The sequence below is a fragment of the Urocitellus parryii genome, chromosome 11 (assembly GCF_045843805.1).
Source record: "Urocitellus parryii isolate mUroPar1 chromosome 11, mUroPar1.hap1, whole genome shotgun sequence".
NCBI lineage: Eukaryota > Metazoa > Chordata > Mammalia > Rodentia > Sciuridae > Urocitellus > Urocitellus parryii.
In genome coordinates this window covers 55162040-55177395 of record NC_135541.1, presented here as the reverse complement: position 1 = coordinate 55177395, position 15356 = coordinate 55162040, and the positions used below count along the sequence as shown (strand labels likewise).

General features: G+C 31.0%; 1 protein-coding gene across 1 annotated transcript in view; it reads left to right on the top strand.

Moving 5' to 3' along the window:
* Lrriq3 (leucine rich repeats and IQ motif containing 3) overlaps positions 1 to 15047 on the top strand; it is a 150469-nt gene extending 135422 nt beyond the window's left edge. Inside the window, exons 7-8 of the mRNA XM_026410275.2 lie at positions 7012 to 7735; positions 14891 to 15047. Of these exons, the coding sequence (XP_026266060.2) occupies positions 7012 to 7735; positions 14891 to 15047 (881 nt within the window). The remainder of the gene's footprint in view (positions 1 to 7011; positions 7736 to 14890) is intronic.
* The last annotated feature ends 309 nt before the right edge of the window (positions 15048 to 15356 follow it).

Here is a 15356-nt window from a genome sequence, read left to right as displayed (position 1 = left end):
AAGAAATGAACTGTTAAATAATTTTTTACTATTTTAAAGCCTTTTGGGTTTAGAGTAATTTATTAATTAGCAATAAAAATATCTGGTGCTTCAAGTTTGAATGCTATTTTTTTTTAAATCTTTATTGTCTACAACAATAAATTACATACAAAAGAACTTCTCTCTCCTCTAAACTTCTAAGCATTTTTTCTGATCATTTAGAAATTTTTAACAGTTGATAATCTTTTTCTATAAGTGTAATATTGATTTTGTATATGTGTGAAAATATGAAGGGACTTCATATCTAATTGAATATTTATATCATTCTGTATTTCAAAAGAATGATAAAATGCAAATGTATCAAAAGCAGTTATCTCACAGCTAGATACAATAAAAATTTTATCAAACAAAAATGGATATGAACATTATACACACACACACACACATATATATATATATATCACATATATATACATACATATATATAGTGGATATTGGAGTACCCACCCAAGATTAGCTATATTTTGGAAAGTATGCCATGCTTTTGAAACACCTTCTTTATGAGTCTCTTGTCTATAGTAGGCAACACCCACTGTAACTTACTGCTTTACTACATTTTCAAGTGAGTCCCCTTCCTCCTCTATTGTCTTGAGTCCAGTGTACTGGACTCCACTTGAGGTTCAAAGATAAAGCTTATAGCAAATAGGATCTTAGATGCTACAGCAATCCTATTTCTTTCTTTTTTTTTCAAAGAGAATTTTTAAATATTTATTTGTTTATTAGTTTTCAGTGGATACAACATCTTTATTTTATTTTTATGTGGTGCTGAGGATCAAACCCAGCGCCGCGCATGCCAGTTGAGCGCGCTACTGTTTGAGCCACATCCCCAGCCCAGCAATCCTATTTCTTACCAGGGTGTTCAAAGTCTTTGGGCATTCTTCTTCTTTAATAGAATACTAGTGTGCCATGGTACACAAGTCTCAATACTGCTTAGAAGGTTAGAAGAGAGAGAAGTTCTTTTGTATCTGTGCTCAAACTGCCATAAGAAAACAACACAGATTGGGTGGTTTAAGAACAGAAATTTATTTTGTCCCAGTTCTGGAGTCTGGAAATCTGAGATAAGGATACCAGCATGGTCAGTTTCCCTTGAGTGTTATCTGTTTTATAGAATATCACCATCTATTTACACAGAAACAGAAAATGAATTCTATTTTTTCTTCTTATAAGAACACTAATTCTACTGGACCAATGGCATACCCTGAGGTTATATCACTTAACCTTAATTACTTTTTAGCCACTCTGGAGGTTGGAACTTTTAATTCATTCAATTAGCTATAACAATACTATAAATTAATACTATATATAAACAATAGGTATTTATTTCTTATAGTACTATAAGCTCAAGATTAAGGAACCACAGATTTGGTGATTGCAGTGAATCCACTTTTATAGTCTGTACCTCTGGGTTAGGGTCACACAGTGATAGGGGCAAGGGATCTCTCTTGGGCCTCTTTTATAAGAGCATTATTCTCATTTGTAAGACCTCCATTTTCATGACATAGTCATCTCTCAAAAGCCCCGCCTCCTAATACCATCAGCTTGGAGGTTAAGATGTGAATATATGAATTTGAGAGGGGTACATAGATATTCAGTTTCTAATATCTTAAGTGACAGAAAGATGTTTGTGAAAAGAGAAAAATATTAATTTAGGATTATTGAAACAAAAAAGTATAACTAATAGTATGGTCAAATGGAGTAGGATATGAATCATAACTTTTCCTTCTATTCCCTGTTAGAATTTGGAAATTTGATTTCTATAAGAATTTAAAGCTGCAAGTACTACTGTAGCATCATCCTCCAATTTCAGTGTTTTTCATTTTTATTATTATTTAATTTTAAATTTCCTTGTGTTTTCTTCTTTCTTTAAATGTCCTTGTGTAACTCATGGATTACTTAGAATTTTTGTTTAATAGCCAAATATTTGAAATTTTCTTAGCTATCTTAGATTTCTGATGAAATTCTTTAACTCTTTAAAATCCATTCTGATAATCTTTGCTTTTTAAATTAAGAGTATTTAGGCTACTAATATTTAGTTATTGATTAATTACATTGATTATTGTAGCATAGGTATATCATTTTATTGTTTTCTTCTTTGTTAAATGCCTTGTTTTTTTTCTTTATTTTTCTCTCTAGGTTTTAAAGCTCATTCAAATATTTTTTTTTAAATGCACCTTGATTTATCTGTTGGATTTCTAACTGAAGCTCTTTGTATCATATATTTTGTTTCTCTAGGATATAAATCGTTCACTTTCTTCAACCTACTTACTGTTAGTTTTATATATTTCAAATAAAATATGGAATTCAGATAACATGTAGGCCAATTAGCCACCTACACTTACCTTTCTTTATGATGTAATTTCATTAATATTATATTTTTTGGATTATATTTTGGACACCATAAATATTATGTTGTGATACTTTGAATTCTGTTATAAGAGTGTAGATATTTTGTTTTAGCAGACCACTAACATGTACTTGTTCTTGTGCATTCTTCACTATCCTCAAATATTTGTTTGGATTTTGTTTAATTTTTTTACCATGTTAGCCAAATATTAGTATTTTATCCCTGTGTGACAGCTGTTTGACTTAGGTAAACCTATTTTTTTTTCTGAAAATGGTCAATAATATCTAATTTTACAAGTTACTAGTATTTAAATAAATGGTAATATTAATGTGAAGAATTTATCTCAGTGCTTACCAAGTGGTAAGGGCTAAGTAAATGACAACATTTATGTTTTTAAGATAAATAATTTTATTTTAGATGGTGATGCAAATGAGACTTTTTTAATGAATGTGAAAAGCCTGAGTCAAGGATAAGAAGTAAAAGTATCTAATTACAATTCAGAACTAGTGACTATTACATTTGAATTTCTCTAGCTGCCTTCAGAAAAAAAGTTAATTAAGTTCATATTTATTGAGAGGCTACCATGTACCACATGCTATTCTAAGTACTTGATATGCAATGGTGAGCAAGCAGACACAATCTCAACTTTCATAAAGACTTTGAGAACCAACCTTAAATTGAAAAAAAAAAGCACTTATTAAGTAACTACCAAGTCTTGGATATTCTATTAGGATCTTTAACTTAATATAATACAAATAACATGATGTTACTCTCCTATTTTTATTCTATTTATTCATCTGTGTTCCTGTAGCTAATGTGACTATATGATTTGTCTTCTAAACTTAGCCCTTTCTAAGACTGATAGCAGTTGCTATTAATAAAGTCACCAGTGTTATAGGTATAAGTTAAGACTTCCCATGGCAAAATGAAGTGTGTACATATATCAATTCCCTTTGCAAATAGTAATTTATTTAGAAACTTACACATTAAGGCTAGATTTTTTTTCTTTTTCATATTATATCTATCTAGCATATTACATTGACTATTAATTTACCCCAATTTTTCATCTTTTGCTAACAAGAGTCCACTGTCCTAATCCACTGACTTCATTATCTTATCACATTGGCCTGTCTGTAGTAAGAATTTTCTGGGTAAGAATATATTTAGACTTAATGATTTCTCTTAGTAATTTGTCATTTATTGATCCCACTCTGATTAATTGATAAATCATTATTTGTCCTTGTTATATTCAGAGGTAAACCTAATCTCTCTCCCCTTCTGTATGATATCTCTGTACACAGCCTTACCAATAACAAGGATATGCAGTAGGTTTTTTGTTTGTTTGTTGTTGTTAGATTGACTCCACAAAATTCATTCTGAAGACAGTCCGGGGTGATAAGATATAGTTTGGAGGATAAGGAATTTTATGAGAATAAGCTTAATCAGTAGAATTCTTGCTAAAACTAGACTGAACAGACCCAGCTCAGAGCCCAGGATAAGGAATTAGTCAGGAAAACTCAGAGGGGCCTGATTCAGATTTAGTAAAATAATCTTTGTCAACATTCTCTGGAATATTTTTGTCTCAAATCACTTATTTTGACTGAAATGAAATAGTCTTTTTTCTATGCCTCCAAGGTTTCTATGTTTGTATTTTTAAAAATTTCCACAATACTTTGAAGTTACAAGCCTTTTCTCCTTCACTAGACTGTAATATTCCAGACAAACAATACCATTTTCATTTTTTGAAGACCTTAAGTGAAATTAGATAAAATTTTTTTAAGCTATGTCAAATTTTCACTTTTAAAACTTTAGTCAAAGGAATTGACTTTTTTGTTTGGTTATTTATAGCCCTGAAACTCAGTAATTTTGCCTGGTAATTACCCCCAGAACTAATTCATGTCTTAGGCATAGAATAATAAATGTGACCATAACTAGTTGGAAGTTTATATTTGCTCATTAAACCAATGCAAAAGAATATGAACTTTATAGACAATAGCAAGGAGTTTGAATTTTATCATAAGGGCATTTAAGGACAATTTAAAGGGATCACTGTGGCTTGATCACTGTGTAAACAATTAAAATTTTTATGCGTTGGGAAATTGTGATAGATAAAATAAGAGCTGGCAAAGACCTGAAGTAAAGTAGGGGATAGGAGATGGGAAAAAAATCAATTAATTTGAGTTACATTTGGAAGGAAACATCTACAGGACTTATTGATAAAACTTATGTAGGGGACTAAATTATTAGATATCATTTACTGAGGTAAGGAAGACAGGTTTTAGAGGGAATAGATTTCTGGAAGCAAACAAAAGCTTGTTTTGTAATATAGCATGTTTAAAAGATACCTAAAAGAAATGCAAGTGGAAAAGATGAATTTGAGAGTTTATCAGTAAAGTTATGAGGATTATTCAGATAAAGAAAGAGAGTAGATAGAAATGGGAAGGATGCCTAGTAGCAAGTCCTCAAGAAGTCCAATATAAAGAGATTTGGCAGAAAAGAAAGTGTCTGCAAACAAAACTAGGAAGGAACAATCAGAAAAAAAATAGGAGAGATTATTATTATAGAATCTTGAAAAAGGAAGGAGAAAGCACAAGTGTGCTTTATTGCTATTGAGATTTTATATAATATTAGAACCAAATAGTACCCTTTGCATTTATTTTTATAAAAGCCTTTGATAGGAGACTTTCAAGAATTTGATGGACAGAATAAAGGTGAAATACGTATCTGAATTAAATTGTTAGTACAGGTGAATAAAAAGATAATTGTCTCTGTATCTTATCCATATTTTTTTACTATAATGTTTAATGAAAAAAATTGAATGGTAATAAGAACAGAGGGGACATGGTTGTGCTTGCAATGGTGGTCCTGCTGGATTTGCAGATTTAAACATGGATATGACTGGTCTGATTATATTCAAACAACTAATGAGAGACTGGCTTTTGTCCTTTGTTTTCCAGTGTCTTGCTTCAGATCCAAATTTTTAATATCTATTTTTAGACACTTTGCTTTTTGTATTCTGGTAAACTGCCACTTTTACTTTTAGACTTTATTTCTTGCTTTGCTATAGACTGCTTATTTTTCTAATGCAGATTCTCCTTTGGCCTTTATAAAAACTTCGGATATTCACTTCCTTCCTACTACTTGTCTATACCACAGATCTTTCCCTTCTTCATGGCCATCTTCACTTCTATCTTCACCACTATCAGCTTTGTCATTTTGAAATAGAATGATATTATGTGAATCTTCTATTAGAGAATAAAAAATCCTTATAGAATTGGCAGGTATGTAATTTCAATAGGTAGAGAAAATCAGTCAAATGTGAATCATTTAAGCTTGACTTCTATGCTTCCTTTTGCCATTAGATCCTAAATTCATCAATGCTTGTCAAAAAATAGATATGTGAGCAACAATGTGATTAAAGTTGTATTAGTTAAATTGGTATAGTAACAAATATACCCAGACATAAATCTTATTTTAAGCATAATTATTAATTATTTCAGGTTCCATAACAGTCCAAATTAGCTAATCTTCTTTTGGAATTATTTTTTCAATACATGATTTAGGACCAATGTTTCTTCAGTCTTGTGGTTCCACCATCTCTCATGTCTGCAGTGGTCAGAAGTAAAAAAGAAAAGAAAGGAGACTTATTTATTTCTTAAAGGACTTGGATAAGAAATGATGCATCACACTTCTGTTCACATTCCACTGGAAGAGACTTAGCTCACAGTCACACAAAATAGGAAAGCAAGATGAGAAATTTAGTTTGTCTATCCAAAGAGGGGAAAAAAACAGTTTAAATGGTAGCTATTGGTTTTCCCCAGAGTTAAGAAAAATAAAGTAAAACTAATTACAGTGTGTATCATTGGAAAATATGAGACAATAGTAGTTTGTTAAATGCAATTAAGTTTAACTTTAAACTGCTTCCATGCCTTGATCCCTTATATTAAAACAACAACAACAACAACAAAAAAACAAAAAACCCTGCAAGTTAACTTGATATGTGGAAAAACTAAAAGCCTAACTTTGGAGAATATTTTTGTAACAAATAGCTAAATAACAGAAAATCATAGCAACTGAACTTCAGTTAATCATAGGCAACCAACTCATCAGACTATTTCCAAATAAGGCAAAGCATTGAGCTATAAGCCATCAAATTGTTTCTGTGTATGTCACTTCCACATTGTGTCTATAATAATCCTTGCTCATGTTTTGGAATGGTGCTGTTAGAACCTCCACTCTTCTAGACCCTGCCCAATTCATAAACTGTTTTTGCTCATTTAAATTCTGTTTAATTTGTCTAAGGTTTGTCTTTCAGCAAACTAAATGAAAAAATACTATTTATAAGTGCTAAGGATAAGATGCTGTTGCTGAGTCAGTCCAAGTTAAATAATTGTGAGAAATAACAATGAAAACAGGAATCAGATTCAATTTATTTCTGTGTTAAAATGTTTTAATAGTGATTTTTCTCTCCAAAAATCACAAAATGGAAAGCAATTTGGGGAAAATGCTTCTTAGTGAAGTAAATAGTATGTTCTCATCAACTTTATTAATATACCCTTCAAAACAATTTGAACAGAAAATAAGTTTAACTTTTGTTGTAATATGTGTTTGTCTGTTGTATGATGTAGGTCAGAAGGAGTCTGGAGATGAAAATGAGGATGAAGTACTGGATACCAGTTTTAGGATATCAGCATCCAAACTACCTTTATATACTTCAGGTTTATTGAAGTATGATGCAGTATTGAAACAGAAAAAACAATACTATTTTCCTGAACATGCCCATCTATTTCCTACCACCCATCCAAAACCAGTAATTAAAAAAGGCACACTACCTGAGACAAATTTAAGACAGTTTTTTACAACACAGAGAGCCGGTATAAAACTCCAAACCCTTAAAGATATTGACAAATATTACGCTGAACAAAAGATGCAGGATCTCCATCAAGAAAAAATAGCAGCTGTATCCAGGGCACAAGTTGACAAAAAAAGAGTTGGCTTAACTGTTCATGAAAGCATAAATAAGAAAAAAATAGCTATAAAAAAACTAATTGAAAAAGATCACAACACTATTCAGAAAAGTTTACAGCAACTTTGGCAAGACAAATTAAAATACCTTATGAAAGTTAAAGAGAGAAGAACTCTGTTTCTAGAAGGAAAAAAACAAAAGGCTGAAGAACATTTAATAGTTCAAACCCTAAATAATGAGCGTACTATTCTGACCAAAGGAATGATTAAAATTGACAGACTGAAGAGGAATGATGCTACCCTAAGACAAAAATGGCTGAGTGTTCAGAAAAAAATAGAAGAAGAAAAATACCAAAAGAATTTACTCAACCAAATGAAGGAACATAGGTGGGTACAGTTTAATATGACAGAAGCTTTGAAGTCAATTACATATAAATATTACATACTAAATGCTGAATTCTGATTAGTAGTATTTTGTTTATTGCATTCTCCTTTGGAAAATGGAAACAAAAAGACAATTATGCATTCCTATATTATCATAGAATAGATAATAAGCAACTGTTTTTCCCTATCTCAACCTCAGACAACAAAACCTGATTAATATGTGCAATAAACAGCATTTAACTAGTGCTAAAAACCAGTCTTACAACTTGGTCTCCCTGTCAACATGTAACATGTTTTTTTATTATTTTTATTCTGAAAGAAGTCTCAACTAGATCTTTTCATTCCCAAATCTCATAATCGCCCTAATAATTCATATTATTATTCTCATTGAGATTGCCATTCCCATTCTCCATCTTTTCTTCAACTTGTGTATTTTTGCTAGCCTTCAAAACTTACTTAATTTATAATTGTCATAGATAGTATTTTAATCAGCCTCTTGACCAGTGCCAGAAACTAGTCTTATAACTCAGTCTACCTCACTGCCGACATATAATGAGTGTGTGTATGTGTGTGTGTGTGTGTGTGTGTGTGTGTGTGTGTGTGTGTGTTGATTCCAGGGATTGAACTCTACCACTGAGTCACATCCCCAGTCCTATTTTGTATTTTATTTAGAGACAGGGTCTCACAGAGTTGCTTAACACCTTTCCCTTGTTGAGACCAGCTTTGAACTCTTGATCCTCCTCCCTCAGCCTCTAATGTATTTTAAAAATAAAGTTCTGATTATGTCTATTTAAGTTTGTGGCTTTCAATTGCCCAAATAATGAAATTTAATCTTTTTAGCATTTAAAAATTATGCTCTGTTTAAATCTAGTCATATCATACTAAATTTTCTCCTAGAGTGCCTACCCTCTATCCTTAATTACATTTTTTTTCTCTAGACAAACTCATTCTCCATTCCCTACACAATTTTGCACTTTCTTATTCCAATGATTTTTCTCATACTATTTCCTTTTCTCTCAAATATGACCCTACTGGGGCACTATAAGCCCACAGTATTACTATATGTTATTATGCAACAAAAGTCTCTTTGTTATTGTGAAAATCACAATGCTTTTGATGTTTCAAATTAGTGGTGCGGTGATTTCTGTACAGGATGCAAAATATACTCTGTCCTCTAAGGAAATATCACAAATAGTTGATGCTTAGCTGTATGTGGCTGTGTTTCACCCTTTTATTTTCCATCATATAGTCCGTGAGCTGCACAACCAATGGCAAAACTCATTCTTTTATTTTCTACCATATAGCAGCCAACTAAAATGGTATTTTAACTTCTCTTCAACTACTTTTCCAGTCTAAATTGGTCTTTTAATATTTTGGTGATTCCATAACACTTTATTTAAATGTCAATTCTAGCAATTGTGATAGGCAAGTCTTCATCATAGTGAACTGGGGAAATCCTTTGTAAAATAATTTGGCCCATCTTTCCATTTCTGTGTGTGGTACGGTGCTTAGTTAAAAAATTTATTCAATAAATACTTGTTGAATAAGTATTGAATAGGTGTGAATCCCAATTATCAGTGATTGTATATTACTTCATTTAAGTCAGATAATTGCCTCTGAGAACTCTGAATGTTTTTATATATTTTTACTCAATACTTAAGCCATTGGGATGAGAAATAATGCATACTTTTTCCAAATGTTTATATAATAAAGATATGTAATCAGAATTATTTCCAGTGCTGGGGATAAAACCTAGGGCCTCTGGCATACTAGACATACACTCTATCACTGAGCTAAATCCAAGCCTAAATTTTTTTTTTTTTAGAGGAGAGAGAGAGAGAGAGAGAGAGAGAGAGAGAGAGAGAGAGAGAATTTTATTTATTTTTTAGTTCTTGGCGGACACAACATCTTTGTTGGTATGTGGTGCTGAGGATCGAACCCTGGTCGCACCCATGCCAGGCGAGCGTGCTACCGCTTGAGCCACATCCCCAGCCCCAAGCCTAAATTTTTAAATGAATTATAAAAATATAATTTACCAAGCTGTGAAAATAGCTTTGCTATTAATTAGAATATGTATCCATCTTAGCACAAGTGCTTATTTCATGGCAATAAATTTATATACTCTTATTTTCTTTCCCTCAGTGATGCACCATTGTATTTCTATCAATAGCTTCTTATCTTCCTTTCATATTACTCAAGTAGTGATTCAGATTTAGTGCTATCACAGGCAGTGTGGGGACTGACAAGTCATTTTGCCCCAAAAAACTGAAAATCTAGATAGGCGGTAGGCAAAAAAGGCAACAAGACTACTAGATTTAAATAACAATACAAGTAATAATATAAGTACTACTAAGAGACAGAATGAAAATTTCTGGTAAATAATAAGTAGGTGGCAGTAATATTGAAAATTGGAGGAGAGAATATTTTATACCTTACCTATCAGAGTATTCAGGACTCACACTTGTATAACAGAACAGGTTACCTAGAGAAAAACACAATAACCTTATTAAACTGAAAGTTACATGACATGGAAACTTCTATAAATGAAGAATCAGAGGCCCAGCAAAACAGTATTTATATGCCTAGGGTTGATGAAGAGTGCACAGTTGTACAGAGGTGTGGTTGGTCAAAAAGGGGATATGACCTAAATAATAATGAACTGAAGGGAACTCGGTGAGACCTGTGTATTCAGATTATTATTGTCCTCTTGCTGTAATGTTCCTTCCCTCCAGGTATAGGACAGGACATTTGAAGATGTCCTAAATACTTTTTACACAACCAGAGATATGAAAAAATGTGCTGTATATGTGTAATATAAATTGTAATACATTATGCTCTCATATATAACAAACTAGAGTAAAAAATAATTTTTTTAAAAAAATAACATTAGATTCTTTAAAGGAAAGGGGGCAAGAGAACTTCACAGAGAGCTTTCTGCTTCTACGATTTTTTCAATTTCCTTCAGCTTAAAATACTCAGTATGCTAAGCTGCCATATTTTGGGTGTCATTTCCCACATCCCATCAAAACCTTCAAAATTAAGTTTTGCAGAAAAAAGCAGAGGAAAATTATGATTATCTATTAGAATTTGGAAAAATCAGAGGAAAAGGGGAGACCACTATTAGCAGAAAAGTTCAGGATAGATAAAATCAGAAGAGACACCTGAGCTACAGAATACATTTTAAATATTCATTTTACCACAAAACCTTCTTTTCAAGAAATAGATTAGAAGGTGATCCCAGAAGAGATTTGTGACAAATCTGTTTCAAACAAATTTAAAAAAAGTAAATTGTTTTGCCATAAAGACTTTTTTATTTTTATTTAAATTTTTGAGGTATAGAAGCTCTGAGAATTAATATTGATTCAAAATATTTTAATCTATGTGTAGCAAATTTAAATTTCAGTAGTTGTCAAAGAATATATTCTAAGAGAATAAAAACAGGACTCAAACATATGTAAAATTAGCACATGCAAAAATTTATTCAACAGAATAATGAAGAAGAAACAGTAAAAAGTTACAACCAGTTAAAATGAAAATGCAAGAAGTGTGTATATATATATATATATATGTGTGTGTGTGTGTGTGTGTAAATAAGAATGCTAATATAATATATATATCTCCACTGGGAAATATTTATGCCACACAAAATTTATTTATATTTGTATAAACAAGAAACATTTGCCTTACTAATTATAACTTGTAGAGTTGTATTTTATGTTTTTATCTCTCCAAATTTAAAATCCTTTATCTTAATGTATGGTGTGTGTGTGTGTGTGTGTGTGTGTGTTTGTAATTTTGAAAATAATTTTTTATAATTTTTATTAAAAATGTATCTTGGAAAAGAATGAAATCTAGTTTGCTATATCAAAATATGTCTAGTGAAAATTAACATTGGATAAATTTAATAAGTTTAGTTTTTAATCACAGTAAATTGCATATCTAACCATACTTAATTCAAAAAAGATGCAGAATCAAATGAGCTTTGTAATGTAATGAATCTTAACTGAATTATCTTCTAAGTCTGAAAAGATATCCTTGAAAGTGTTGTTTATGTCAGTAGTATTCTCCCCCCCCCAACACCCACCAAATTTTGAGTTTTACTGTTTTTCTTAAAAAACAAAAATTGAGTATTAATAAACAGAAAGGAACTGTGACACAAAAAAATAAAAAATAAAATTTGTCTAGAGACATCAGAAGTTTTTCAATCCTGATACATTTTTTGCTGTTGATTCTTCATTAATGTATCAGTATCAATCACTTGACTTAGAAAGTCTAAATGAATCTCAATAATTAGTGAAGTTGTTATTAGGAATGTAGCCCCTTGATCCTGCAATGTGAAATAAAGGGGGAAAAAACAACAGGGAAAAAGAAAATTCTAATTTAGTAAGTTGATAAAATATCCACAGGAGTACCTAAGTGTGAATTAAAGAAGTTTATCCTGAATCATAAAGCTTTTCTCCAACCAGCCACTGCCCAAATCATGGTAAACTTTCAAATTACCTAAAATCAACAATTATTTAACATCAAAAATTACCAAACCTAATGTTAACCATTTTGGATTCCAACAATCCTTATTGTATTTTACATTAGTAAACTTATATCTATAGACACAAAAAGACTCTCTCATCACTTGGAACTGCCCCACTTCTGAAATTTTAGATTTTGATATACTTATTTATCTGTGACTAAAATCTTCCTGTTCAATTTTTTCCTTTACTTTCACAACACACATTTTCAAATATATAGTTTTAAATATATATGTGTGAATATATATCTATACACACACACACACACACACACACACACACACACACACACATATATCATCAACTCCTATGTGGGAACAATCCAATTGTCTATATTTATTTCTTGAAGTTAAACCAAAATGGGAAGAGGAAATAACTGACCTCTACATTTATGCCAATGTTAATTTTATGACCTCTGACTTTAACTGCTCCCTCAGTAGCTTGTTCTTTAACCACTAACTACAAGAGTAATTTCAAACCATCACCCTGTCCAACACCACTTATGATCTACTTCTCAGCAAGCCACTTTATCACAAAGAAATTTATTTTCCAAAACAATTTAGGCCTTCCAGCTTGAATTAATTCAATTTAGTATATCCATATCTATAAAATTCTGTATATTATGGATATATCCACCTTTTTCCCTACTATTTCAGGATTAGCTTTCCAATTTCTGTTAGAAGCTAATAATCTTTCTACTTATATTCTTAGTAATCTGTAAAACTATAGAATGAATATCTCTCCATTAATCAGAATTATGGCCCCCAAGAAGATGGATGCCCAGCTCTTATCTCCAGGGCTATGAATAAGTTGAGATACCACACCTGTAAATGTGATAGTAAAGGGAACCCTGCACATATAATTAATAATGTTAATTAGTCCATATTAAATAGATTATACTGGATTGTCCTGGTGGACCCAATGTAATTACATTAGCCTTTAAATTCAGGGCAAAAAAGAAAGTCAGAGGGATTAAATGAGAAGGATTTGACATGACATTGGTAACATAAAGATGGAGGGAGAAACAAACAAAACAAAAACATGACAAAAAAATGAGACATGCCATGCCTGGACTTCTGACTCATGAGAACTATGAGATAATATAAGATTGTTATTATAAGTCAACCTATTTATGGATGTAAAACAGAAATTCCAACTTTGTTCTCCTTTCCATAAGATTGCTTTGATTGTCTGAGGACCTTTGAATTTCTATAAAATGTTTAACAAATTTTTAAAAATTAAGTTTAATCATTAAAAATAAATAAATTAAATCTAATGTATCTTCAAAACAAATTTGAATGATAATTCATTTCTACCCCAAATAATCTTTGCATATAAACTGAAATTTTATTGACTATGTATTAATTTGGGAGAGAATTGACAGCTTATACCAATTCTTGTACATGGCATAACTCTTCATTCACTTAGGTCTTCTTTGATTTCTCTCAGCAATATTTTATTATTTTCAAATATAGGTCTTGCTTAACTTTTATCAAACTTATGTTTAAGTACCTTATGTTTTTCTGATCATATTTTAAGTGAAGTTTTTTCTTGATTTCATTTTCTAATTGTTTGATTATGGTATATATAAAAATAATTGATTATTTTGTGTTTCTCACTCTTCAATTATTTTAAATTCTGTTTTTACATTTTCCACAGTTTTTATCTGCCAAGGTGGCTATTTTAATATTTTTCTTAACTAATATCCTTAATTTTATGCATAAAATCTTTTTGGCCATTAATTTTACTCTACTATGCATCCAGAGTCAAAATAGTAGCAACTATCTTTTATTGAATAATTATTAAATTACAGGAAATCCTTTAAGGATTTTATGTGTAGTAGTTTTCTTGCTTCTTACTAAACATATGAATTGGATTGCCAAACTTCAAAAAGATGAAGAAAAGAGGCAGAAATTTTAAATAACTCATTCAAATCATACAATCCTTAAGTTTCAGTGCTGGATTTTAAACCCCGAAAGAATGATTTTACTGCCTATACTCTTACAACAATCCATTGTATTTCTATATTTGCTCCTTGAAAGTCATGACATGGATAGCAAGGTTCTTGAAGGTCAATGTTAACAAAACAAAACTAAATTTTCCCATCTTTTTGCTCTTCCTACATTTCTTAGTCTGATGAAAACCACTATTATTCATCCAGAAAGCATAATTTTTAAATGTCAGGAATTCTTATATAAATTTTTAATGTAAAAACTCATTAAATCCTCTTCTAATCTCTTTCTAATCTCTATGAGTTGGCTTATCCCTTTGTAAAAGATGAAGAAACGTGGGTAGAGAGAACTTCGAATTTAACCACTGAACTATACATCCCAGCCCTTTTATATTTTTAATTTTCAGATGGGGTCTTCCTAAGTTGCTAAGGCTGGCCTTCAATTTTCGATCCTCCTGCCTCAGCTTCCTAAGCCCCTGGGATTACAGGCGGCATGCACCACTGCACCAAGCTCTAAATGGAGTTCTTTTTCCCATTTGATATGTCTGTTTTGAAACCATCTAATTATCATTAGTGATAATCTAATAATTAGTGTTTTAATAACCTAAGTAACAATCTAATTATTACTATTTTAATAACCTAAAACCATCACATTTTATAATCATTTCTTTTTCCTTTTAGGGCTCAAGAAATATCCAGAAAACACTGTGCAGAAAAGTTTGTTATGGATATGCTTACTTTTCAAAAAGAAGTTGAGAGATATCAAGAAGCTAAATCAAGAGTTGCACTTGTGAAAACAAATTTTGTATTCAATATTCCCAATAGAATGTCAAAATGAACCAATGGCAGATCACATTCTATGATGATCTTAAGTTTAGTCCATTACATTTACCTAATGTACTTTGAAGTGATACTATGAAAGAAATGCTCTGTGTCACAAGATGGATTTATATGTAAATCTTTTAAAAATATAAAGACTAGAGTGTTTCTTGTATTAATCATAACTTAAATCAAGTTAACTTAGCAGCACTAAAAGTTTTCTTATATATCCAGCTTCCCAAGGAACAATTAAAACAGATTTCCATTACTACAGGCAATATTGAAAAGATGCTGTATATATTCTCTTTTATATCCTCTCTGAGTGTAG